General features: G+C 38.8%; 1 protein-coding gene across 1 annotated transcript; it reads right to left on the bottom strand.

Moving 5' to 3' along the window:
- Nucleotides 1-13,406: 13,406 nt before the first annotated feature.
- LOC134842843 (uncharacterized) lies at nucleotides 13,407-26,520 on the bottom strand. The gene is made up of 11 exons (XM_063859346.1): nucleotides 26,048-26,520; nucleotides 25,917-25,963; nucleotides 25,690-25,810; nucleotides 24,920-25,097; nucleotides 24,414-24,563; nucleotides 24,011-24,187; nucleotides 23,112-23,195; nucleotides 22,285-22,365; nucleotides 21,834-22,141; nucleotides 13,819-14,278; nucleotides 13,407-13,576 (listed from the first exon to the last, which is right to left on the bottom strand). The coding sequence occupies exons 1-11, from the start codon at nucleotides 26,428-26,430 to the stop codon at nucleotides 13,556-13,558; spliced, it is 2,010 nt and encodes a 669-aa protein (XP_063715416.1). The 5' UTR covers nucleotides 26,431-26,520; the 3' UTR covers nucleotides 13,407-13,555.
- Between the last annotated feature and the right edge of the window lie 1,341 nt (nucleotides 26,521-27,861).

The raw sequence follows: 27,861 nt of genomic DNA, 5'->3' as shown, positions 1-27,861 counted from the left end.
ACCCTGGCTCGCCTCCGGTTGGGACGAGGAGATTGTCAAGGGTTCGTAATGCAAAGGGACAATCGACCCTTCTTGCGGTCCGGTCCACAAGTTGTCGCAATGAAAGTCCAAGGAGCACTGGAATTGCTTCAGGGATCGCAATCCTATAATCATCTCGACTTTTAATTCTGGGACTACCAAGGCTTCTATGTCGTCATCGATTGACCCGGGTTTCAACTTCATTGTAGTCCAACCATCTACGGTCACATGACGTCCATCTGCGGTCTGTAGGGAACGGTAGTAGGGTTTCAGGCTTGGGTGCTCCCTTAATCCACCGTAAGTTACACTGCGGATGAGGTTGATCGTGGCTCCAGTATCCACCAAAGCTTTTACACAGGTCCCCCCCACGCTGGCTTCTGCTATAAGTCCGAAAGGTGCTTCGGGCACCTGACACACACTCACAAACTCCAAAGACATTTCGGTCTCACACTGGCTAGTCACAGTTCGCTTCGGTTCCACCACTTCGCTGGGACTTGCCTGATGGAACAAGGACTGCACTTGTTCAGTGGCGGTAGGGCCATCGTTCCATCTCACGGTAGGATGGGGCTTCTGGGGTTTGGAGTCTCGCAGGGGAACGTCACTGTTCGGGGGACCCCGATTTATCTGTTGTTGTCTCTTAAATTCGGCCGGGATAAACCCTCCTTGGAATGCCTCTACTGTCCCGGCCCTTGATAGTTTAAAGGATCCGAAAATTTCTGGGGGCACTGCTTCGCGAAGTGTCCGGGTTGCCCACAAGAAAAACAATTACCGCGGAGTATCGTACTCTTCATCCCATACCTCCCCCCTGCATTGGATTGAAAGCTTTGCCGGCTTGCACCAGGGTAGGGGTCAAACAGTTGCCTGGGTCGCTGAACCTGTTCTTGTCGGGGTAGGTTTTCCGGGTGGGGTGCGGGGATAACAGAGTTGACGAACCTACCCATCATGGCTGTCATTTTCTACATCTGCGTCAAGAGGTCACCCTGAGCACTCACCAATTGGTCGATCCTTGGGTCTTTACCCACTGGTTGACGACCCGAGCTCGTCCCCACTTGAGGTCCTCGCCCACTCAGTCCGCTCCCCACTCTGGGTTCAGCCGTTGGCTAGGGAATGCCCTCCGCCACGTGTGCAAGATGCAGTCTCTTTCTGTTCCTGGCCCTTGATGATTTGTTCACTAGATCCAGTGCCTGTGCGCGAGCCAACGCTTGTGTCAAGTTCCCAAGGTCTTCTCGCAATAGCTGGTCCTGTAGCTCAACGTCGAAAAGTCCATCAATGAACTGCTCACGATTCATCGCGTCCCTCGCCTGAGCCCCAACATTACCATTCGCAACATCGCCGAGAGATCTGACTCGACGGGAAAACTCCCTGAGGCCTTCTTTTTCACTCTGCATCAAGTTCTTGAACTCTGCTCGGGCCCCAGCTTGTGTCTGAAACGGCATCATGCGGTGATCGAGCTCAGCCAACATCGCTGCCAAAGTTGGTGGCTCGAATCCCTCCATTTCTTCGCGGAAGTGGGCTGGCATGCTGGTGAATTCGTCAAGTGCCCAACCCGTCAGGCAAGTTGGCAGGACCACCCGGGCTTGCTCGTCGTCCCACCGGTTTGCGTCGGCCACCCACGCAAAGTGCTTCCTCCAGTCCGCATGGCGATGAACGACGGAGATCGTCCTCTGCCATCAGTTGACGATCTCCGTCGTTCATCGCCATTGCAATAGTATCGTCTAGTAGTTGATCAAACGTATCATTTCACGCAACTGTAGTCCAAAGAGTGCCCACCCAGGAGCGCCAATGTCGTCTTGGGGAATTTGACTGTTTAGACCCAATATATTCCTTCTCTATTGTCCACTGAGTCTCTTCCCTAAATACCAGAACCAGCAAAGGGGTGAGCTATGATCCGGTATTTGGCGACCATTCCTTTCGGTTGAAAGGTTGATTTTGGTGGTCGATCGATGTACTATACTGGGTTGCGTCCCCTTTACTCAATTGCTCTCGACTGTTCTCTTCCTCGGAAAGAATCGCAAGAAACTGGATAGTAATTGAATTCAGAAATAAATATATAAATCGCTGAGTATAAGGACCGCGAAGTGGCCTGAAAACAATTTATTTAGTATCAATGAATTTAATCTGCGATAAGTTCCGGAAAGCTGCCTCTTGCAGTTCACTTTATAAACAATTCTAAACAACTCTTCAACTTTGCTTCGCAAAGTTTCGCTAAAAATCTCGCGTGGAGAACTCACTTTAAAAATTTCACGAGTCACTCTCAGGACCCGTCTGAATTCTATAAGTCTCAATCTTGTTCTCTCTAACTCTGACCGAGAACCAACTACTCTCAATCGTAGTTATCACTGTTCTGTTCAGTTCGGTGGTTGTACCTTAATCGCGTATCGTTATCTTTATTCATTTTCGGTTCGGTCAGAGGCGTACCGTTCCCTATCCCTACAAACATTAACTTAACTAGCTGCCACTCAGGACTTATCAGCTGAATCAACCATTAGGACAGCTTTAATTAAACATCGGGGTGGCATTTAGTTAATCAGGACATACTGAGCAAACATTGGGTTCAACTACAAAATCAGCTCCCAATCGTATTTGACAAATGACCCCTTGCATGATTTTACTTTAGTTCTTCCTAATTTTTTCCCTTTTCTATGAATTGGGTAGTTCTCACACAACCGGGAATTTAACTTCCGTGATACTTGAAAAGTTTCCAGGTTTGGTCATTTTTATTTTTATTCCCCTAAGTCCAAGGGCTGGCTAATTCCCTTCCCCCTGTCCGTTTTGATCCGAAAATAAACACCACAAGAATTCACTTAATATGCTAGGGCTGTTCATAGAATCTTCATCCCGAAATTCCCATTTCCCCCATAGAGGTTCCCAATTTTTGTCCGGGGCTGTATTTTTACTTGTTTGTCGTTCTTAATGAAAGTCCAAGTGGAGTGGGTTAAGCTGACCCCAATCTTTGCTAATTACAGAAAATCACTTTTGCTCGGGTACAAAGGTCAAAACAAAAAATTCTCGATTTAGGAGCCTCCCCTTACCTCCCCAGGTGGGTAGGTACCCCATACGGGTCCTTACAATGCTCATTTATCGCTTTTCAGGGGATTCCGGGGGTCTTGGGGTCAAAATGCCAAATTACCTCTTAGAGGTCATCCAAGGTCAAATGAGGTCAATCTCATCCAAACGTCTAATTTTCGTTGGGAGATCATTCCCACTAAGTTTCATTCATATCGGACCATCCCTTCCCATATTTTCGAAAATATTGGGTCAATTAACACTTTTCCCTAAAATTGCCATTTTCACCCCATAGGAAGTTCCGGAGAGGATTCGGTCACAAGGGGCCCCCCTACTGGGTTGGCCCCCCTTCACATTGGTGCAATAAAATCACAAGTCAATTATCACTATCAGGTGTTAATAGTCTAATTCAATTTTCAAGTGCTAATAGCTTCCGACGTAGCCGCCGGATTGGGTCCAAACATTATTACATTATAGGTCTTCCCCCAACCTACCATCCCCCCAAGTTTCAGCCTTCTAGCCTTATCAGGGGTCGAGAAATAGCAAAAAGTGGGTTTTGTTTACATAGGGCGTAAAACCGGAAGTAATAACCGGATGCGTTCAAAATCCCGGTGGTGAACTTCCTTCGCCTAGGGCTATAACATATTGCAATATGAAGTCATTCTGACCATTTGTTACCGGTTTACAAAAAGTGCTAATTGCGTTTTCGGAAATCATTATCACTCGCCCCCCAGGGGTTCCAGGGGTCTGGAAATTTGCATGCCCGCCTAAAATCATCTCTATTAGTCACCAGCCAATTTTCATAAAGATCGGACTAGTGGTTCTCAATCCGGGGGGGGGGGTTTCCAGAATTTGCGCGCTTTTCCAATTCTTCGCCCTAGAGGTCAAATTCAAGGTGCAAAGTCCGATTACGATGGTTTGCTCTCAAGCTAAGCTTATCTATCACTTAATTTCATTGCTACAAGTTCATACAGTCGGTTTACGTTAAAATCAAATTTCGCAATTTTCAACCATTTTCATCATGAATTACCAATCCTACACAAAGGAATTAATTTGAATTCTAGTAGTCAACTAACTGGTCATTTTACTTCCTACGTTTTTATTAGGACTCAGTTATTACGCATGTAAAAAAAACATTTCCAACTCTTAGCCTGCACTTTTTTGCATATATTGTTGAAAGACAAAAAATTGTGAAATTAAAAACTTTACTTTTTCTTTGCTGACAAAAAGAAAAACTTTCACATTACAAAGTTCAGTATTTGGAGCAATTTAACATGTTTCCAAAAGCGCTGAGGGGATACAAAGTTTTTTATTATTGAAAATAAAGCTATTCAGAATTGAGTAAATTGCACTCCGAGCTAAGCAATTGTGTTCGACTATAACTAGTTGAATGAGTGATAATAACGTGATCTTCATTGCACAGTTTGTTTCTACTTTCGAAGAAAACGACAAAACTTGTGGTCGCGTGCTTTTTCCTCCAAACAAATATCGACTTCTTAGCTAGCCATTTTGAACGCAACTTTTACATCACCCGAAAGCCAGCGATATTTTGAACTGAAACTTAAAAAGATTTGGGACAGTTAGCGCACATTAAAATTTAAGACAGTTAACGCACATTAAAAGTAAACGGTTTTAGTGACAATGAGATTAAACTTGTATCATCTATTGAATTATCTGATACAAAGAATTCAATTTTTTGTTCCAACCACCTCCGCATTCTCAAGAGGAAATTTTAGATTTACCTTGTGTTTTTCTCTCCCAGGTTTGACTGTTTCAAAGTGAGCTTTAGGGGCCAACAGTGGTATCATGAAAATTTTGTTAGTCCAAAAAACGTAAAAATATAAATATTCCGTTTCTTAAACTACGTTTTACGGATATAACACAACAGCTAAATTATTTGGCGCAATTTTCATTTTACTTAAGAATTTTTTGCCAAATTTTTTTTCGTTTTACTTAGTTTTTGAATTAAAAAAAAACTAAATTATTTAAAGAAAAAAACTAAAAAAACTAAGGACAAATTTTACTACCGAATTTTTACCAGATGCCCGTGCCTAAGCATTTTTATTTGCGGCTTCAGTTAGAAACAAAAAAGATTCGTAATTCACCACCACACTAGTTAGCGAGCTTATGCAAACATTTAAGCGAACAATTAATCATTCGAGCGTTTTAAAGCAAAGAGAAAAATAAATTTGTTTCACATTTTTTCGAATATTTTAATCAACTAATGCCTTGGAACGCAGAGAAACAGAAAAAATGAGTGGTTTTTTAAGAAAATTTTAGGCAACTGAAATTCAAAAAACATATTATTGGCCGTAAAAGTTTTTGAAATATAAAAACATTAAGATGTACAATTAATTCTTAGAAGTAATCTAATTTGACAAAAAATGGACCAATTCATGAACATTTTATGCAGAAAGTCTAAAAACTGCTAACCACGTACGAAACTAGAAGTCATTCAAGTTTTTTTATGCGTTATGATCGCTTTTGTTACTACTGAAAGCACATTTTTTCTTCATTTTAACAATTAAAATTGAATTTAGTTAGATTAAAAAGGGAGATTAAAACAATTAAAAAAGTATTTTCAAAGAATCAAAAAAAAATTGTTTTTCCAAACAAATTGTATTTTTTCGTATTTATATTTTTTTCCAATTGATGTTTTGAAAAACTGTTTCAAAGAAGTTGAAGGACAATCAGTGGAATCAGAGACTTGATTTGTATGGAACATATATAATTTTTACTACAAAATTTGATCTACATTGGCGAATTTCTATGGTTTTATTCGCAAGAGTGTTTTGATTAAAATTCGAGATTGAAACATAAGTTTTGCTTTTAGAACAGCATTCTTTTCGCAATTTTAGCATTAAAAAATATTCAATTCGATTTGAAAAAAAAGTTTTTGTATACTGGAATCAATCTGCTCAGGGGTCTTTTAAAATAAAATTAAATGGATTTTAGCAAACTTTAGGTGCATTAAAAAAAGATTCGGTTGGATGAAAGTGAATAGAAAATTTCATACGAAACCAATTAAGCAGTCTCTTAAGACACTTATATAGGTCCGAAAACTCCAGTATAAATTGAATTGTTTTTATGTCAAAATCCAGTTCACTTTATAAATTTTATCTCAATTTGAAGCAATCCAAAACCAATTTTGACATTGCGGAACCTTTTTCAGGGTTTTAAAGGAAAATTATTGTCAAAAACGGAGGCAAAGAGAAGAGATATGCATTTAAATTAATAAATGCGCTTAAACAAAAATGCACATAAGCCATCGGAAAAAAAATGAAAACAAATTGTACAATTTTTTCGAGATCCAACTGTTATAAAGAATTTTGATTAAGTTTTGCAAAAAACAATTTACCATTAAAGATATTTGCTTAAATCAAGTTTCGAAACGGAATTCCTTGCGAAAAAAAAACAAAGTTTTTGAAACGAAATAAAACGGTTTTAGTAACAACGAGATTAAACTTGTAGCATCTATTGAAATATCTGATACAAAGAATTCAATTTTTTGTTCCAACCACCTCCGCAATCCCAAGAGGAAATTATAGTTTTACCTTGTGTTTTCCCTCTAAAGTTTGACTGTTTTAAAGTGAGCATTAGGGGTCCAAGTGTGGTATCATGAAAATTCTGTTGGTCCAAAAAACTTGAAAAAAAAATTTCCGTTTTTAAACTACGTTTTACGGATATAACACAACAGCTAAATTACTTGGCGCAATTTTCTTTTTACTTTAGAATTTTTTGCCTGTTCACCTATCGTTTTACTTAGTTTGAATTAAAAAAGAAAACTAAATTCTTTAAAAAAGAAAACTAAAGAAAACAAAAGAAAGCTAAAGACAAATTTTACTACCGAATTTTTACGAGATGCCCGTGCCTAAGCATTTTTATTTGCGGCTCAAGTTAGAAACAAAAAAGATTCGTAATTCACCACAACACTAGTTAGCGAGCTTATGCAAACATTTAAGCGAACAATTAATCATTCGAGCGTTTTAAAGCAAGCAGAAAAATGAGTTTGTTTTACATTTTTTCGAATATTTTAATCAATTATTGCCTTGGAACGCAAAGAAACAGAAAAAATGAGTGGCTTGTTTTTGAAAATTTTAGGCAAGTGAATTTCAAAAACATATTATTGGCCGTAAAAGTTATTGAAACATAAAAAATTAAGATGGACAATTAATTCTTAGAAGTAATCTAATTTGACGAAAAATGGACCAATTCATGAACATTTTTTGCTTAAAGTCTAAAAACTGAAAACCACGTACGAAACTAGAAGTCATTCAAGATTTTTTTTGCGTTATGATCGCTTTTGTTACTGAAAAAATATTTTTCCTTCAATTTAACAATTAAAATTGAATTTAGTTAGATAAAATCTTGACGTGAAACTTTAAAAACTTTTCCTGAAAAAAAAAACTACAAAAAACTTAAATTAGAGGACAAAAAATTCACAAATTTTTTTTTTCAAAATTACAATTTAGCTACTCAATGCATAGTTCCAAATAATATGTCTAGACTTCCATCATTGACAGTTCAAAACTTTTGTTTTCAATCAAATGGAATTTATTTAAATTAGCGAAGAGGCAAAGCTGCGTTTTGCACCACTTGCGATACAGAAAGCCACTGAATCGTTTAATAAATAGTAAAAAAAACGGAGAAAAAATGAAATTTCTCTCAGAGGCGAAGTAGCACTTTGCATACACAAGCAAAAATTTGACTGACAACCAGTAGCGGATTTAGATGGGGGGGGCGACCCCCTGCCGACCCATAAGTTCCCCAATTTGTAATATGTTGAGATAACTATTAGTGGCGAGGTACCCTAAAATTTTTCTAAAAGCGCTTTTGGCGCCAATAATTTTGAGGGGGAGCGCGCGCCGAAAAAACGTATTTTTTTGACAAAATTTTCCAAAAAGTGCCTAAAATGCCTTTTTTGACCTGTTTTTTTCACAAATTTGCCTGCGGTATTCATAGTGATTTGGGAGAGCTCAGAAAATCAATTTGGTACACTTTAATAATGTCGACAACATTTTGAAATTTTTTGAACATCCGCCCTACTCCCTCGAGAAAATCCTCTCAATTATTAGAGCAGTCTATGAAGCAGTAATAACATGACAAAATTCAATACAATGAATATAAATTGAATTTTTTTTGAAAATTTGAAACTTTTTGTGAAAATGATCCCCCACATGCCATATAAAGTACAACTTGATGAATTTCGCTCCTAGTAACAAATAAATTATGGCACATAAGCTTCCTTCAACCAGTTTGGAAGGATTCCCAAAACGGATTAAATCTCCGCTTACGCGTTAACAGCGCGAATGATATCGCTCGCTAATTGTACTAAAGTGGCCAAACGGCAACCCCCATCAATTTACGAAAAGTGACCACGCATGAAAAATCTTTTCAAATTTAAGCTTAAAACAACAACACCTTCTAAGTGATTTTAAAAAATATCCCGTCATAAAAAGCTAGTTTAAAAGTCGAAATTGGTCTGAAGAGAAAAAACCACCCCGAGCACAAATATTCCGTTCGCTGCGTTACGAAAGTCAGAGCATTAATAGTCTATGTTAATATCCTTAGCATTGGCTGTACTTATTAGCCGCTGGTTATTGATCAAAATGAACACTTTCAAAGTGAAATTACTTTGTCGCAAACAATATTTTCGTCGCAACAAAATTTGCGACTTAGGTTGGAAAAAAAGATAGGTCATACTATAACGCAAGCTTTGCTTGTGTAAAAAGCATAAAAAATAGAGAACGGTTTAAATTTTTATCAAAATTAAAATCACAAGTTTCAGAAAGTTTTAAAAAGTTTCAAGAACTATGTGATACAAAGTGATCAATTTTTGTTTATACCACTTCCTAAAATTATAGACGGTTTTTTGAACTTAAATAGTGTTTTTCACCGCTCATTTTTGTCTAACTCAAAGTAAATTCTAGGGGGCCAAGTTTGGTATCATGAGAATTCTATCAATTCCAAAGAATGTCTCTTCCGTGTATGACTTGACTTTACGGAAATTACTCAAAAGTGTTTTCAATTACCAAAAACGTTCACAGAACCTTTCTTAACAAATCTTACAAATTAGCTGTCTCATTCACAAGTTCTGAAAATGCGTCTGCATATCCATTGTTGAAATTTCAACCATTTTTGTAATTCTTTTACTCTTATTTGTGTTTTTCTTTGATATGGAAATTCGGTGCTGAGCATAACCTAAAATCAATGCTGATACATGTAAACATCAAAATAAAGCAACATTTACAAAAAGCTATTATTTCAAAAACTGAAATGTATCAAAATCTGTTGATGAAAATAGATTACCATGGTGTTCTTGTAGCCTTTCCTTAAGGTTTTATTTAGAATGAAAAAAATTCGCTAATGGGACTAATAATTCCAAATCATGAGTTTGACAAAATATGATCAAACTTTTTAAAGCAAACACCAGGGGGATTCTTGGTTTAACATTTCTTTCGAAGATTTTAATCAAACATTATTAGAAAAAAAGAGAGTTAACAAAAAAAAACCATTGGCTTGTTTTTGAAAATTTTATCATTTGAACTTCTAAATGCATACACAAAAGTGTTAAGCCAGAAAAATTTTCAAAGGATGAAAGTTTTCAAAAACAAGTCATATATATTTTTTCGTTCCCTCTCACTACTATAGAATTTAACATAAAACTTCAGAAGTCTTTTTCGACATTTATTTAAAAGCCGTCACCTATCTTGAAAAAATGCGACAAAAGCTTAAATTTTATTCAGCTGGAAAATCTTAACTTACAAAACTAGAAGTCGTTTTTTTGCGCTGTGTACGCATTTGCAACTGAAGGGCCCATTATGCCTTTTTTAGGCAATTTTAATTGATAGGAAAAATTAATTTTCAGATTTGCTTGAACAAAAACTTTAAAAAAAAGTTACTGAAACAAACACAACACAACACAAGACTTACACTGATGAACAGAATAATTTTCACACTGAAACGTTTTTATTGATCATTTTTTCACACACTAAAAATCAATTTCATGGACTACTTAACAAAGTTTGACATAATTTCAAAAATCCCATCAAACGCGAGGAAATTATCACAGCTACACTCTATGAAAGTATCATTACTTGGTTTCAAGCACTTGCCAGTTAAGATTGGGTCTAAGCCAGTTTTCACAATCTGCACTTTTTTCCAGATTAATTCCTTCGCTTTCTTTTTAGAAAGTATTAACTAAACATAAATAACTTATTCTTTTTTTAGATACGTAATTAGCTGGTAAGTGCTTGCAAAGATGTAATGATGCTTTTATAGAGGTTATGAGATAACTATCCCACATCTATGTAAAATTTGGTTGTTGAAATTTTAACAAAACGTTGTTAAAATAGTCTTAGAAGTAATTTGTAATTTGTACATTGAAGAAATTTAAACCAAAATTACAAACTGTTACTTTCAATGTCACTATAAATTGTTAGACGCTAAAATAACTGTTTTTTTTTCGCGGTATAACACTTTTTTTAGTTCTGTAAAAAAAAACAGCTTAGAAAGTTGGACAATCTTTGTTGCAACCAAAAGGTATAATACTTCACGCGCTAAAAACAAATCGTGACTAACACGTTTCAACTCGCATAAAAAGCCTTAACAAACTTTTGAAAACAAAATGCGTTCTTGAATGAAATGCACTGTGATTTTCTTATGTACTTGATTCTTTCTTTCGTGCGTACACAGGACCCATTAACCACCCCCTCTGTTAAAAACCACCAGACATCAGTATAGCTAGCTCTAAGCAATGAATATCAATTGGAACACAGAATCTTGCTAAGGGTCAAATCATCAAGCAATTATACTTGAACTCAATTCTGAAGTCGAGACTACACTTCCATCCAAATAAAATACATCAAGGAAAATAAAAATTATGAAGAAACATCCTACATACTACCACAGGTAATCGAAAAAGCAATTAAAGCTAGCAAGAGAAGTAAAGCGCAAAGCCCCGACACTATAGCACCAATCGATGCCCACCACCTTGGTGAAATGGGTCTTTCCTACTTAACAAGTCTTATGAATGCGTCTTTAAATTTATCAATCATTCAGAACTGGAAAAATGGAGAAAATAAATTCCACTCCTTAAACCGTGAAAAATACAACATGAGGCAAAAAGTAACAGGCCCATCGCACTCTTATCTCCAGTTGCCAAGCTGCTTAAAAATTTTTTCCTTGATTAGTTTAATAACATCAAACTCTCCGACCATCAACATGGCTTTGGGTAACACAGAACGCTATTGGTTTCTTTTGACTTCACCGCCGCAGCTTTTCACACAGTGGATTACGTTTTCTTGCAACAAGACATCCAATGTTCTAACGTATCCAACAATACTTGAAGATGGATCACATATTTACAAGTACACGCTACATTTTTAAAATTTAGAGGCAAACAAAGCAAAAATATGACAAATGAAATACGGGGTTACTCAAAAACGAGTATTGTCGCTTGTCCTGTTGAAGATCTACATATCCTCTATGCCTCTCCCACCAGCAAACAACGTCAAAATTACCAGCTAAGCTGATGACATCACCATTATTACCACAGGTCTTGATGTCTCAAAATTAGAAACAAACGCTCTAACATAATTAAAAGACCTCGATGAAAAGAAACCTTAACTAACTCTCTTTTGAAAATACCACAGCAACAGTCCTCACGACTTGGACCAAAGAAGTCAAACACAAAACTAATGTCGTCATGAGAGAAAAAGTATTACTAACAAGCAACAAAGCCAAAATCTTAGACGTATCTTTTGATAATCTGTTGTCTTTTACACAGTAACATCGTGAACGAATTTAAAACGAAGAATAACCTAATAAAAAACATTCTGGTACCAACTGGGGTTGCAGTAAAGAAACACTTTGGCTTTATATGAATGTGTTCTCAATTATGGAGCTCCAGTCTGGTCGCCATCCCTTAGCAATACCAGATTGAATGACCTAGCTACAGATTCAGCAAAAAACACAGCTCTAAGAATTGCAACTGGCTGCACTACAATGAGCCCCATTGAGCATCTTCATAGCAAAAAGGAAACCTTGCCAGACAAAACACAAAAAAAAATGATGTGCAAACAATTGTTAGGCGGAGCTCACCAATCACAGAGAGCTGGCTATCACACAAAACACTTTTTAACTAAAAATCCAGAAAATTGAAACAGTCCGGCTGAAAAGTACCATAATGAAATAAAACAACTCGGCAAGATGAATCTATCTCACCATCAGATTACAAGCTTGCTGTAAAAAACATTCACCGGGTGGTAGTTATTAACTACATATACACTAACCCTGCAAAACTAACAGTCTCAACGAAACTCTATGTAGCACAGTAAAAAAAAGTCGCCTTCGTCGTATGATGTGCCTTCTTGCTCAACTGCGCTGCGGATACAGCACTCATCTCAACAGCTACTTATCGAGAATCCATAAACACACCAATATCATCTGTCTGGACTGTTTTCGCAATCCTCATGACGTACTTCACCTTTTTAACTGTATGGCCAAACCAACAACATTGACTTAAGACGACATTTGGGACCAACCTGTCGAAGTCGCTAACTGGCTTCAACTATAACATCTGGACAGGGGGGTTTTGTAGGTACGAGGTTTTTTCTCGGTTCTCCGCCGTAATTAAGAACTGCCCGCCAGAGCCGGGCACGGGAGTTTTGCTCAGCTCTCCGTATCAAAAAGTGATCCCCTAGAACGGGAGTTCACTCAGGAATGGAATTGGGGGCTTTCCCGCTCTTGGTGAAACCTGGGATCTCCACAGTCACTGTTTGACAGAAAAGAAGACGCAAAAAATCATTCTCCACAATTACGATTGTGGAGTACAGAAGATAATCGCCAAAAACGAGTTAGGGTTGCAGACGAATCAATGCTTGAGAGCAGCTGCTAACAACAACACCACCACAAAGAAATTGGCGCTGAGGAGAAAACACAAAGAAGCTGCTATTTGACAGGACGTATAAGCTCAGTAGCGTGCGTTGCTGCTAGTTACCCGCATATTGAAAGGTTTCGATTAGTCTAGATGTTTAAAAAGAAAGGTCAAGTGCCGAAGTGTTAGCATACTAGTCACAAAATAATTGATATTTTCAGGTTCCGAAAAAAATGAGTTCAAAAAAATAAGTGCCGAAAATTTCGGTCCTATGTTTTGTAACGATGATACCCTTCCCTATTTTATATTAACAATTCTTTTACTACATTTAGCTTGCTAATTTCACCCCATTTCTTCTAATCAATACAACGACAGCAAATCTTGTTTTTTTTTCGTTTTGTCATTTCAATACATACCATGAAAATTTTGAGCAAGTTGCACAGCACCCAGATACTCCTTTTCTATATTGCAGACTCAATTGCTACCTAGTGCAAGCAGCCGAAAAGAAAGTTCATGAAATCTATATTAACATTAAATCACGACATCGTGCTATCCCAAATTTGACAATAAAACAACAAATCATAAGTTTTGAGTAGGAGAAATCAAAAGCATTATGCATTTTATTTCTTCCGCTGAATTTGACACGAAGAGGTATTATCTTCGCCGTGAATGATGCTAAAACGAAGCAGAGATCAGATATGAACACTAATCATGAACTTCACTCACTTTTTAAATAATTCTTTTATTTGATTATTTCTCCAAGTATTTAGTTCATTTCAGTTAAACTAAAGAGCTTCTAATAAAAGTAACCTCCTTACAATATGGCAGATCAGTTTGACTTGAAAATAACCAGTTTGCCAAGTGTCAATAGTTTTTTTAGTGTTCTGAAATCATTTTAAAGAACTTTTGCCACTTACCGAATGTCTTTCGGTCGATTTGCTCTTGGATCTTCTCTGGTATCTTGAACTCGTAGACATACTAGTAGCCGATTTTCTAACTGGCGACTTTGATCTAGATATTGTTCTCCTTTTCACTTTAGACATATCTCCATCCAAATCTAACTGAATCCCTTGTCCTTGTGAGGGAATTCGTGAACTACTCAATCCGGTAGCATTACCGCTTCCACTGCTTCGGCTATTTTTGTTTCGTCTGACTGGCGACCCAGTTCGTCTTCTAGGGGGAGTTTTCTCCATTGTAACAACACCCGATGTATCTTTTAGAAGACGCTCTATAGATGGCGTACGTTGACGCTCAATCATTCTCAGAGGAGTAAAGTCGTTACTTATAATTTCATGTTCCCGTTTATGGGACCTTAAGTGAACAGATGCCATGGGTGATGGTGATCTATGAGTCCTTTTAGGGAAGCCAGCTCGTGCCCTAAAAACATTTTGCACGAATCTATTATCTGGTGCACCTGTTAAATAATAGTCATGACAAAAATAACACGGACGAAAACTTTCAATGACTTCACACCAATGATTTACAACCTTTTCTTCAATGAATTGCCACGCTATACTGTTCTTCAACATTAATTTCTTACCAATAATATAATCAGCTCCCGCATAACAAAAAAGCTTAAACATTTTCAATTTGTACGGAAGCTTGAAAACTTATGAGGATACAACGCACATTAGATCGACCTCGGAAGAGCGCTGTTATACCCTCAGCCGTTAGGTGGGGTATAATCTAGATAATCTATGTAATCAAAGTCTATGCTGAACGCTAACTGAGAATAGAGAAATAGGAAGATTGAGAGAACAACTTAAATTCAATTGATAAAGTTAAGTCTGATTCGAATCTGACCTCGAAATCGTAAGAGCGACAGAGACTCATAAATAACTATTGAATATGGTGTTAGGTTTAATAGGTACTTAATTTAGATCAGACATCTATATGATTACGTTAATATAATGTTACATAAGTAGGTATGTTTAACGTTTAGGCTATAAGCGATCTATGTAATGTGTTTTAGCTATACAGAGTTCTAATGGATATCCAGTATATCCGTACGGATAACATTCCCCCTTCTTTTTTTCTATATGATGAGCACATCATATGTTCTCCTGTTTTTCGGTAGCGTCCTCGTTTGGTGGAATGGAAGTTTGGGGGGGGGGGTTCGTTGCCGATGATGTCTGTGGTATTTTTGGGTGGCCGGTTCGCTGCTTTTCGCCTCTTTTGTGTGTTTAATGAGACACTTAGGGCAATCTTGTCTCTCACATTCTCTTTGGAATGTCATAGAGTTTTTTGTTGGCGAGATGGATTTGAGGATATTCATTGCGTCATTAAAACTGTCAATGAATGATTTGTCTGGTGAGCATGAAGTTCCAGTTGGTCTATCGATCACGTAACGTGAACTAATTGCTCTTTGAATGGGGCTTTGTGGTGAACTGCGTTGTGCTGACGTATTTATCTTCGAAACTAATTTGTCACTCGGGTTACTCTGTGGTGACATTGGGTGTGTGGTCGTTTTTGTCGGTGTGTACAGTGTATCATCTGGCTCGGATGTGTCGCCAATGGAAGTGATTTGGCCACCTGTCCCTTCGTTGGTTTCCTGAACCCTTAACTGCTCTGGCGTTTCGTCCGTTGTGTTAATTTCGATACATTCGATATCGGTTGACGATTCGTGTGTCGTGCATGCTGCTTGACCAATTGGTTCCGCGTTTTGATCTTGCTGGTGTTGTACTGTTATGAGACAGACCGCGTTGTCCGCAGTATTATCGTTGGTAATCGTGTTAATCGGAATTGCATTTCCGAATTTGTTTGCAAGCGCGCTTGTTTTGGTCCTTGTGGATCTACGGCTTGGTATTATTTCGTGTGGCGGCGTGTTTTTTCGGTCCATCTTTTTGGCTGGGGGCATGTGTAGCGATTGCGTCATATCTTGATTAATAGAATCGTCCGATGATATTGAAATTGACGTGTCACACTCAAATTCTATGTGTTTGTTATCTCTGTGCTTTGTGCTTTTTCTGGGCTGCCCTTTCCTTTTCGACTTGGAGACTTGAGCTTTTTCGTAGCCGTTGGTGGGTTTCTTAAAGATTGACTTTTTGATGATGTCGGTGTCGTTTTATGGATACGTTGTTGTCCTAGCGTCCTTCGGTTTGTTGTTTGCCGGATAAGTTCCTCGATGTTCTTTGGTGGCTTTCGTTTGGGGCTCGTAGGTGTTGATGATTTTACCGCCGGATTCTCTGGTCCCTTGGGTGTTTGCTTTTGGATCTTTGAGCCAGTTGGTTTTGTTTGTTTAACTTCTTTGTCTGAAATACGGGGTTTGGTAAATGTTTGTATGCTACAAAGTCTTTTAGCTGTGCCGGTCTACATTTACCGTAAACTCGAGGATCTGGTACAAAAGCTAGACCGTCGTGTCTTATTACCCTCGGTTGTTTTCCATCTTCCCGGACCCACGCAGTATGAGGGGAGTAATTAATGATTGATCCGTTTTTGATTATTTTGAATTGTGCCCCGAATACCCCAGGATTTTTTTTGTTTTACGTGCTATGGTACCCGATTTTCTTGCCACTTGTTCTATACGTTTTCCTAATTTTGGGTCTATGGTGTCCTGGGGTCCTTTAAAGCGATCTTTTAGGAAAACCAAGGGGGCTCTTTCTATCCTTTGTTTTTCTTGTTGTGTAAGCCAACGAATTGGTTTTCCTGTTCTAACATTCGCTATATCATGTTGCGGGTTATCAGCGAGAAAAGACCGTTTATCTTTTTGTAAGTCATAGGGTATATTATTAAGTGGAAGATGCGCACCGATCGGGAATTTTTTCAGCAGAGCTTGATCGAACTCCTCGTCCTCGTCAGTATCCGAAAGTGTCACCTGCTTCTTTTTCATTGTTTCTATCTGGCTAGTTTTTGCTGGTCCCGTTGTCTTACTTCGAACCACTTGTGTTGATGGTCCCGCTGGTTCAAAGGATGGTTCGGAAAGGTAGTTACTCTTGTATACCACGCTCAGTTCGTCCTCACTATTGATGTCCCTGTTCCAAATTGCTTCGGGCGTGAGGGCACACTTAGTGAGTATCTTTTCATCTAAACACGAAAGTTGTGTGTTTTCCCAAGAGAGATTAGAGATTTTGGGTGTTGTGCAGATATTAGTTAATGGGGTGTTTGGTTTACGCCCGTAGTGTGCTTCAAACGGTGTAAATTTGTTGTTGCGTGTGGGGTAATACGCAGTGTCTTGATTAACTCTGCCACATCTGACGCTAATTTGTACGGTGAGTTATTTTTATCGATTTTCATAAAAGAGAGACGAGTTTTTAAAATTCTGATTAGTCTTTCTACCATGCCCATTGAGCGATGATCATCCACTGGATCAAATATCAGTTTAATGTTTTTGCTTTTGCAATAGATCATAATTTTTTTAGCCCGAACCCTTGAGCTTGGTCACACCGGATATTTCTTGGTACACCGTGATTGACAATATGTGTTTGCATAAACTTGATGATCGTATCTGCCTTGTTATTTGCTACCACTTTTGCTGATGGGAATCTTGAGAATATATCTACCCCAACTAGGATGTATACGTCTTTATTGTTTTCATCCGGTAACGGTCCGGCGAAATCCAATTGGATTTCCTCATTCGGTTCGACCACGGCGTCTAGGCTAGTGAAATGTTTCTTACCGGATATTACTCGAAGATTCTTACCTTTGGCGCGACATTCCTTGCAATTTTGCGCTGCTGTAACTATATCTCTATGGAGATATGGATACCATATGTGCTTGGCAGCTTCCAGCATGCCGCCTTGTCCCGGATGAGTAAGGTGGATCGAGTCTAGGATGATTTGCCTTAACTGCCTTGGGATTACTACTCTGTCATCATAGAGTAAGACGTTGTTACGGACAGACAATCGGTCGCGCACGTTGTAAAAATATGGTCCGTAGCAGGCTTTGATCTGATCTCACTTTTGTCGGCGTACCATATTGATCAGGGGTTGAAGGTTGCGATCACGTTTCGTGGCCGCCGCGATGAAATCCACGTTGAGTGCTTTTCGGAGATTTTTCCGAAATAGCGGTACGTCTTCCTCCTCCATAGAGATGGCTTGACATTCTGCCGGGTGGTCTGGTGGGTCTGTTTGACACAATTGGTCTGACTTTTTATTAAAAGTCAAACTATCTTCCGACGGGATCACTTGATGCCTTACGTCGCTGAATGAGAGAGTTGATTGGCTTGGTTCCTCCGGAATTTCTGTGAACGATGCAAAATTGGTAGGCGGAATTGTTACCGTCGTTTGCTGTCCGCTGTGACATTTTCTTACAATTCTTTTGAACGTGGGTAGTGCCATTCCTGTTTGTAGTTGTCGATTCATCTTGGTGTCAATTGGAGCGCTGGATTGTGTGGCCAAGTAAGGTTGATTAGACTGATGACTATAGAAGGTTTTTTCTTTTTGTATTTTGTTTACTGTGGATTGGTTCAAAATGTTTGAATTTGAAAGAGAGTGACTGTTTTCTAGAAGTTGACTATTAACAGTGAATTCTGTTGCTTTTGCATGCGAATTTGAACGAGCAAAGTTTTCGTTCCAGTTGAGCTGTAACGTGCGTTGAACTCCGTTTGGATTTTCGATCATTTCAATGTTAGCTATGGTGCTGTCTTGAAATTCAAGGCAAGAAATGAAATTATCAATAAGTGCGACTACGAAATGTTCATCCCAATACGCGGGGGGTTGTGGTTTCTCCAACGGATGGCGCGAAATATAATCGATTAAGCCCATTTTGCTGCCAGGAAAGGTGTTTTATGTCAAAATCAAATGGGAGGAGACGGTCAGTCCATCTAGTTAGGCGACTTTGATATGTTTTATTACTCTTATTGCTATTTAGAGCACTAACCAAAGCTTGGTGGTCAGTAATTAATGTAAAACGGCGGCCATACAGATAATATTTAAAATGATCAATGGCCCATACTGCAGCTAGAAGTTCAAACTCGTTTACTGAATATTTATTTTCGCATGTGTTTAGAAATCTAAAAGCATATGCCACCGTAGCCCATCCATCTGGAGTTTCTTGTTCAAGTGCTGCTCCGATACCATCGCGGCTTGCGTCGCAGACTATTATTGTCTCTCGATTATTTACGAAGTGTCGATTTTCTGTGATATTTTGCACCGCTGTAAGAATGGTTTTAAATGCCTCTTCATGTTTTTGTTCCCAAACGTAGTGGAATTTGGAAGAAGATGATAAGAGTGGTCTCAATGGTGTACACAGTTGTGCCAAGTTTGGTATAATTTTATTTAGATGGTGGACCAATCCCATAAAACTTTGAATTTTTTGCAAGTTTTAGGGTGTTGGAGTTTTGTAATTGCATCGGTTTTCTTGTGCATTGGTATGGTTCCGTATTCATTTATGACAAACCCCAGCCATTCGACTTCTTTACAGCCGAATTTACATTTATTTAGTGAAATAGCCATATTTTCTTGATCTAACTTGTCTAAGATTTTTTTCAATTTATCGATGTGTTGTTCTTTAGTTCCGTGGGATATAATCAATATGTCGTCAAGAAAAGCGAAGGTATCCTTTTCGTTGTTTAACGTTAGATCAATGGCCTTCTGGAATTCTGCGGGCATATCCGTGAGCCCGTAGAATCCAGTCTGGAATTGATAGGTGCTTGTTGCTTGCCCGCCAATTATACTAAAGTTACACTGCGTTTTAGTTTTATCATCCAATTTCAGTTGACTGTAGGCATAGCGAAGGTCAATGGTAGAGAAGTATGTTGTCCCTGGTTTACCATTACCTTCTTGAGCTGATTGGGCTACATTATCCAAGAATACGTCGATGTTTGGCATATCATACTTGTTTTTATGCATCGCTTTGTTAATTTGTTTTGAATCCATTGCTAGTTTTATTGAATGATCTTTTTTTTACCGTTATTACCCTTGGGCTAATGAACTGCTTGTTGCTACAGCTATCTAGTTTCACAATATGGCCTTGGTCAATCAAAGATTTGAGTTCTTGTTCGACATTTTCCTGAATGTGAATCGGAATTCTCCGCCCTTTCTGTTGTAGCGCCTTGAAGTCGTGTAGAAACTTTGTATGAACCTCAAAGTGTGGTTTTTTGAGCGTCCGATGCGTGTGCACACATTTGTAACCATTTTGTAACCATTTGTAACCATTGTAGCAGACCATTCTATTAGCCTCGTCGTCTTGATTGATTTGAATGCGTCTGGCCCTTGACACTGTATTCTGTAGTGTAACCGCTGTTTTATTGTTTACAAATGACGTTGGAGACCCTGTATCTGCAATGAAGGTAATATTATTATTCCCTATCTTAACTCGAATGAGATGTCCTATTAAGTCGTCCGTCATTAGTTTTTCTGCCGTTTCTTCTTGAAAGTTTACAGCATTTACGCTGTTGTCATCTGGGTGGATGAGTTCCCATCCCGGAACGACATCCCCTGCCTGGAGATAATCCACATACGCCGCTATATCTGTGTCCTGCATATTTAATTCGGTATCTGTTTCTTCACTGATTGCATTAACGTTTGAGGAATTACAGAGTCTTGCGTAGTGTCCTCTTTTCGTGCATTTATTGCAGATTTTGTCTTTTGCCGGACATTGTTGGAGGTGACCAGGTCCGAACGGATTACCGCACTTAAAACAAGATTGTTTCCTGTCTCTGTCTTGTCGTTGCGAGTTTCCCCGCTGTGGTTGTCCTCGACCCCTGTTGTTCCCCCGTCTATTATTGCGGTACGAGTCGCCTCCTCGTCTTTGAATGAACCCAACTGGTTCGGACTTTATGCCCGTTTGCTGAGGAGAAATTGCTGATGATCCTTGCTTGCGTATTTGAAGTTGGTTTTCCAAACCTTTTTCCCTGCGTATTGCATATTCAAATGCTTGGTCGGGGGTTTTCGTCTCAGCCAGTAGGTCTTTTTGTACCTCATCATTTGTCATATTTGCTGTGAATAAATCTCGAATAATTTCAGTCTCCAACGTGTTATCATTGCAATTAGGACATTTGAAGTTTCCCTTAATGACCAACTCCGTGAGGCCACAGTGGAACTGCTCAAGCGTTTCCGTCTTGTTTTGCTTTCTTGTGAACGCCTCGTATCTGTCAAACGTAACGTTGCCGTCTTGAATAAAGAGGTGCTCTAGTCTATTCCAGAATGTCCTCGTTGATGTCTCTTGTATTTTTAGATCTGGGTAATGTTGGCGGAGACGTCTTTGTCCCTCGTTTCCAAGACTGAGGTAAATATAGCTTCTGACTTTTACGTCGGCTTCCTCCCATGGTATTCCGTCCACGGTGGGTCCCAAGTTATCCAATTGGGCACATTGATTATCCCATTGGATCTTCTTGTCTTGGTTGCGTATGTTTCTGTCCCTAGTTTGTGATGGAGTTTCCCCCTCTATAGGGAGCTCATAACCAGGTTCTTGCGGTTTTCGCACTGCGGGTGGATCTCGTAATAGCTTTTGCAGATTTATTCCGTCTTTTGCGACGATTCCTAACTAGAGCTGTTGGTTCCATTTTCCCCACTCGGTTGGAGGTTCCGCCGAGGCTTTCTGCCAAAATGGGGCGATACCTAGTGGGTTTTTTGTTGTGAGTGCTGGCTGCGCCATGTTATACCCTCAGCCGTTAGGTGGGGTATAATCTAGATAATCTATGTAATCAAAGTCTATGCTGAACGCTAACTGAGAATAGAGAAATAGGAAGATTGAGAGAACAACTTAAATTCAATTGATAAAGTTAAGTCTGATTCGAATCTGACCTCGAAATCGTAAGAGCGACAGAGACTCATAAATAACTATTGAATATGGTGTTAGGTTTAATAGGTACTTAATTTAGATCAGACATCTATATGATTACGTTTACATAATGTTACATAAGTAGGTATGGCTAACGTTTAGGCTATAAGCGATCTATGTAATGTGTTTTAGCTATACAGAGTTCTAATGGATATCCAGTATATCCGTACGGATAACAAGCGCCATACAAAAGGGCCTCCACTATACCAACCTGTCATCTTTTAATCTATCTTCTTTCACCTTCTTTTTACTGCTCCCTCCTCTGGGCGACCATTGTCTGGGCCTGAAAGACAGGGGACTCTCCTCTCTCGCCTTGTCAGAGATGACCTGTTCAGGCGACGGTGACCTCGAGTCTATCATGATCGTATCTGGGAGCACTCTTCCTGATTTAGAGCTCTTACGGTGAGCGCTACTTGAGCGGTCGCGGCTGTGTTTGCGCGATGAGGGAGAATGGGATCTCTTTCTTGACTTGCAACTAAATGGTGCGGCTGCGGCATTCGGGTTCTCTTTCACCGGAGACTAAAATTTTCAAATCAGAATTAGCCAAAAACTTCAAAAAAATAACTACTTGCAACATCGAATGCCCGCCTAGCCAGCTTAAAAACGTGTTCAATTTTAAACATTGACTATCTTGAAACTATACTTCAATGAGAATGTCTTACAGGTTCAGCGTGTTCTTCTAAGAAGCTGTTATAATCCAGACACACGCACTCCTCTGGTGCATCCTCCCACGTAGTGATGATCTGAACAGACTTTCTCTAGATTTAACCCTTAGCATACTACTAACAAGGATAGCTGGTTACTGTGCAAGTAGCACAGAATGTTCCGACCAGTCTTTAAAAACTACAAAAAAGTTTTTTTTTTCAAATTAATATAGATTTTTCGGCGAGGTGTGATAAAAGGATCAGATGTAAAACTATAATTTAGGCATTTTCGACAGTCATAGTAATATAGGCTAATTGGACAAAAAATTTTGCAGAAAAATGGCTAAAAACAAAAAAAGTTTGAAAAATTCATATATATTTTTTTCAATTTATTTCGCAGAAAATGTTTGAATTTTTCTGAAACTTTTGGCTCTGGAAATGGAATTAAAACACTCCAAAAACTAAGTTTACTTGCTTAAAATTAAGTTTTTACACTAATTTAGGCACAATTTTGCTGTTGTAAGCCTGCTCGCTCGTTTAATTCGCTCGAAATAAGACTAAACATCAAAAAAAAATCAAACCAACTTTTCTCAACACTGGGGCATTTTTAAAAAAAATTTTTTTAAATGTCGTTCAAATTACGACTGTAAGAGCTTTAATATGATATATCACTCAAAACCGTCCGATAATTATCCGATGGTAAAACAAAAAAAGTGAATCACCCGAATACAAAGTTCCTCCCCATTTTCAATGGTCGGAACAATATCTACTTTGAATGCTAAGGCCATGTATAAATACATAACCATTACTTTTATTTATTGAAGCTTTGTGATTCAAAATTATACCCTCTCCATATCTTTCCTGCTCCTCTTATGAGTGTTGCGTTTGAAGCATGTCGAAGCCGGTACTTTCAATTCCACTAAGTAAGACTAAAACAGAAAAGGATAGGATACATCTTCCGTTAATTTAATAATTCGCTCTATTAGTCTAAAAAAGACTTTTCACTATCAAAGTTTTTGAAGAAACTAGCTGTAATTAATATTTATCTTTGAATTTTATCATTTAATCAGAGATATCCGCAGCTTTGAAAAAACTTTTTCCTGCGTTCGTGTGATTCTTCGTCTTTTCCCACAATTGCAAGTTGACTCAATTTGTTTCTATGAATTTATGGCAGCACCCTGCAATCCTAAGGAGTTCGTCAGCCTTCTATTCTGAATTGCTGATATTAATTGTTTTAAATTTACTGTTTGACGCAATCGAAGTTCTTGCGAGGGAAACAAGCCGAGAAAAATAAGCAGATTAAATTTTCAGCTGTCAAAAAATTTGCAAAAAGTCCTTTTTATCTTCCCACGCATTTAAGTCACCTATGATGCCAAATGCTCAGAACCAGTCATTGAACTAAAATTAACTATAAACCAAACCACCAAATGATTGACTGGTTCTGTTAGACAAGTTTGTAATTATGCAAAAAGTCCATGTTCCGACTTGATAACGCTTTCTAATCGCAAGTGTGATTATGTAGTAATGTAACAACGAGGAATTAATTTTTCTTCTAAACTAATATCAAACTTATGTCAAAATTTTAGTCAAGAAAAATCGACTGAGCCACCGATCACCAAAATGAAAGGCCAGAAGGTCGTTGGTTCAGAAAATAACGATCCGCTCTCAGTCTCCTATTCCCTCGTGCTCATTAAATTTATCTTTAAACTAATATGCACTCATTGAATAATAGCATGGCGTTGACCTTATATCCGCATAGTTTGGCACAATCTAGGTACTGTTCGAAGTCAGAGAGGAGGTGGTTGGTGTTGTCCACGATGAGGAAGCTAAACAGGTCATTCTCCAGACTCTTCTTGAAGCACTTGAACATGCAGAGGTTGTAGGCCGCCTCCATGCTCTCGTCATACTCGTACTGCACAATCTGTACAAACAAAAAAGAAAGATTGATAGATTGATTCTACATAGTTGTTACTTCAGTCAATCAGGAGAAACTGCATTTGAATAAAAAAAACTGATCGCATATAAAACTGAAAACTAATTTGCCTTCTGCTTATATAAATAATCCTTCTTAAGTTCAAGACCGGTTCAAAATAGTAAGTCCAAATTGGCTCAGTAATACTTGGAATGAGTAAAACAAGCATTTGAACCTTGTTGCGTGGGGCGGAGGGCAAGGTAATTTTGGCGTTGCGCTGTTCCTCGGCCGACTCCTTCTTGATGAACTCTTCTGTGATGTAGTAGTCGTCTATGCTCAGAATTCGAGGGGGTTTCGCATGATCTCCCAAGATCACTTCCCGCTCCTAAAGCGATTGTAAAAAAAAATCGTACAAAAAACTAGAAAAAAAAACTTAAATATTCCTCGTACCAAAACAAGGTAAACGTTACATCAGTTTCAGAACTCCCTTCTTATCAAAATAGCGCTATCAAAATATCACTCATGCAGCATTATTCAGCAACGCTCAGGGAACTCGGATAGTACGTACTGGTAGGAAGCATTGAAAATTGGATTCAAAATTTGCAATTACTTCAAATTTTACTTATAAAAGCTAGAAATGAAAACCTTTTCACCTTTTATTTTTATTTCTCTTTTTCTTTTGTTTCTCTTTTTTACTTTTATTTCACCTTTTCTACTTTGAATTGGCTTATTTGTACTGACCTTAATGAGTCTGGCTAAAAATGATTTCCCAGATCCCGGAGGTCCTCTGAGGATGAGGACTATCTTGGGTGGTCTGATCCTTCTTCCGGGGTATTCTATCAGGTCAGTCAGCTCAGTTGGGTCAGGGACTGTGATTAAGTCATTCAGAGTAGGCCTATTCAGGTCAATAGCCAGAGAACTGAAACGACAAAAAAAAACATTTTAGATACAGACAGCCAAAAGGAGATGGGTACAAGAACGCTAAACTAATTCCGAACATATCTCCAATTAGGACAGAAACTTTTGCCCAGATGCAAAGTGGGTCTTCGCATCATTTGCAAAACAACACAAACGCAGCACGCAAAGCTAGCCGACAGAAACCAGACGAAAGCCGCTAATAAAAAAAAATTGAGAAAAAAATTGATACAAGCTCATTTTTCGCCTATAAAATTTTTACATAAAAACTTTAGTAATTTTTCGCCTGAAAAACGACGCATTGAGGCGACCAAGCCCATAATCTATAAGCCGAAACCTTTTAGGCCGAAACCTTATCAGCCGAAAAAATTTACAACTAACATTAAAAATAAATTGCGAATAGAGCTGGTATATAAAATGCAAACTCCCTCAAAATATATCTGTTATCGGCCTAATCACAACAGTGTTGACAAAATGATGCAGCAACTATATTACACGAAGTGTCAACCTGGAAAAAAAATATGTTTCGATTTGATAATGCTTGCTAATCGCCAGCTTAATAATTCCAGAAACGTTGAAAATCAGGTTCAACTTACTTATTGACGCTAGCATTGTTGTCTTGCTGCTGAATGCAAGACTCGTCTGCAAAATGCTTGGATACCCACTTCGGGTAATACGGGTGTCTGGGATCCGGTCCGTGATCTCGATCGTAAAATTCTGCAGCACAAAATTGGCTTGTTAAAACCCAAATAAAGCTAAGTGATTGGGTCAGCGTGCACATTTAAATATGCGGAATTTATACTATGAAAAAAAACTGAATTACCTTTCTCCCATTTCAGTTCTTGCTCTTTTTCCGGATCGACGTCAGGTCTGAACAAACACAAGTTAAGCAAAATGGAACGCTTAAGAAAAGGTTTAAATCTTCCTGAATACTTCAGCAGGTCGTCGACTCACCCGTGCACCTTGTAGTACATCTTTCCAAACTGGTCATACCACGCCCTGTACTCCATCTCAGTTTCATATCTCTCCATGTCACAAAACACCCCCTGCTCATCCTGTCCTCCGATTGCAAACCCAGTTCCCAAGATCCCGGTTCCTCCTCCAACGTCCATTCCCATTCCCACTCCCATCATGGAACCCCTACCCCTACCTCCTCTAGGGTACGCAGAAACTCCTCCAAATCCTCCTCGACCACCCATGGTAGGCATGATTCCTGGAGCATCCATCGCTCTACTTTGCAAATCCATCGATGGTGGGGTATTAACTGGAAGGTTCCCGACAACCGATGGATTCGGTACTAGTCTCCCACGGATACCACGACCACGCATGCTGGGCATGCCGCGTCCACCGTACCCACCTCTTTCAGCGTATGGAGCATTTGGTCGTGTACCAGGTTGCTTTTGTTGGACGTTACGTGCTTCAGACGCTTTGAACTTAAACACAAGTAATCATTGTTACTTTCATCCTCAACCCTGATTTTTTTTTTAAAAAGCATTAGATAACATAGAGTCATATCATTATGGTTTAATAATAATAATTGTGGTTTCTGCGATTCGCACGAGACCTGTCGAAAACTATCCAGCTTGTCTAAGGAAAGTCAGTTTTTCTTGTTTCCCCACATTCCAGACTAAGTTAGTCAGTTGGCGTAGCTTTTTTTCAACTCAAGGTCGCTTTTTAGCGTCCAGAACTTCCATGTGGTTCCTTTTGCCGTCGAAATCGGTCAGGTTGTGGTAGACCTGAAGCTAGAGGTCAAGTGAGAGCTCGTCCTCACACACTATCATCGCCAGGGGATCGATAATACTAATTAGCAATAATTAAAACCTATCCTATCTTCAAATTGTAGTAACTAACTACCGATATCCAGTTATGAGCAACCAAAACTTTCAGTAACAAAAAACTTTTCTACTTCTTGTAATATTTCTGGTTTTTATTCAAGTTTTTTAAACAAATTTTGAAGAACCATAAAATTTTGTGAAGTTTTATTTAAGTTCTTCGAAAAATTTAAAATGAACTAAGAAACGTCACATCTGGAAAACTGAAAGCAATTGAGCAGTCGCATTTGGACGCAAGATTTGCAACTCCTGAGAGTACCCTTACAGTACCCAACTACAACGTTGGGAAATTCAAACTTAGAGAAGTTTCACCTTAAGTTTTGCCTCCTCGTCTTTGAATGAACCCAACTGGTTCGGACTTTATGCCCGTTTGCTGAGGAGAAATTGCTGATGATCCTTGCTTGCGTATTTGAAGTTGGTTTTCCAAACCTTTTTCCCTGCGTATTGCATATTCAAATGCTTGGTCGGGGGTTTTCGTCTCAGCCAGTAGGTCTTTTTGTACCTCATCATTTGTCATATTTGCTGTGAATAAATCTCGAATAATTTCAGTCTCCAACGTGTTATCATTGCAATTAGGACATTTGAAGTTTCCCTTAATGACCAACTCCGTGAGGCCACAGTGGAACTGCTCAAGCGTTTCCGTCTTGTTTTGCTTTCTTGTGAACGCCTCGTATCTGTCAAACGTAACGTTGCCGTCTTGAATAAAGAGGTGCTCTAGTCTATTCCAGAATGTCCTCGTTGATGTCTCTTGTATTTTTAGATCTGGGTAATGTTGGCGGAGACGTCTTTGTCCCTCGTTTCCAAGACTGAGGTAAATATAGCTTCTGACTTTTACGTCGGCTTCCTCCCATGGTATTCCGTCCACGGTGGGTCCCAAGTTATCCAATTGGGCACATTGATTATCCCATTGGATCTTCTTGTCTTGGTTGCGTATGT

The sequence above is a fragment of the Symsagittifera roscoffensis genome, chromosome 1 (assembly GCF_963678635.1).
Source record: "Symsagittifera roscoffensis chromosome 1, txSymRosc1.1, whole genome shotgun sequence".
Classification (NCBI taxonomy): Eukaryota; Metazoa; Xenacoelomorpha; order Acoela; family Convolutidae; genus Symsagittifera; species Symsagittifera roscoffensis.
The sequence above is the reverse complement of the archived record's forward strand: the minus strand, read 5'-3'. Positions and strand labels throughout refer to the sequence as shown.

Coding starts and splice junctions, on each gene's coding strand:
- LOC134842843 (XM_063859346.1), bottom strand. CDS start 26,430: ATGCCCAGCATGCGTGGTCGTGGTATCCGTGGGAGACTAGTACCGAAT. Junction 22,366..23,111: donor GCAGGAAAGATATGGAGAGG/GTATAATTTTGA, acceptor AAGTCTGTTCAG/ATCATCACTACGTGGGAGGA. Junction 14,279..21,833: donor GATAGATTAAAAGATGACAG/GTTGGTATAGTG, acceptor AAATGTTTTTAG/GGCACGAGCTGGCTTCCCTA.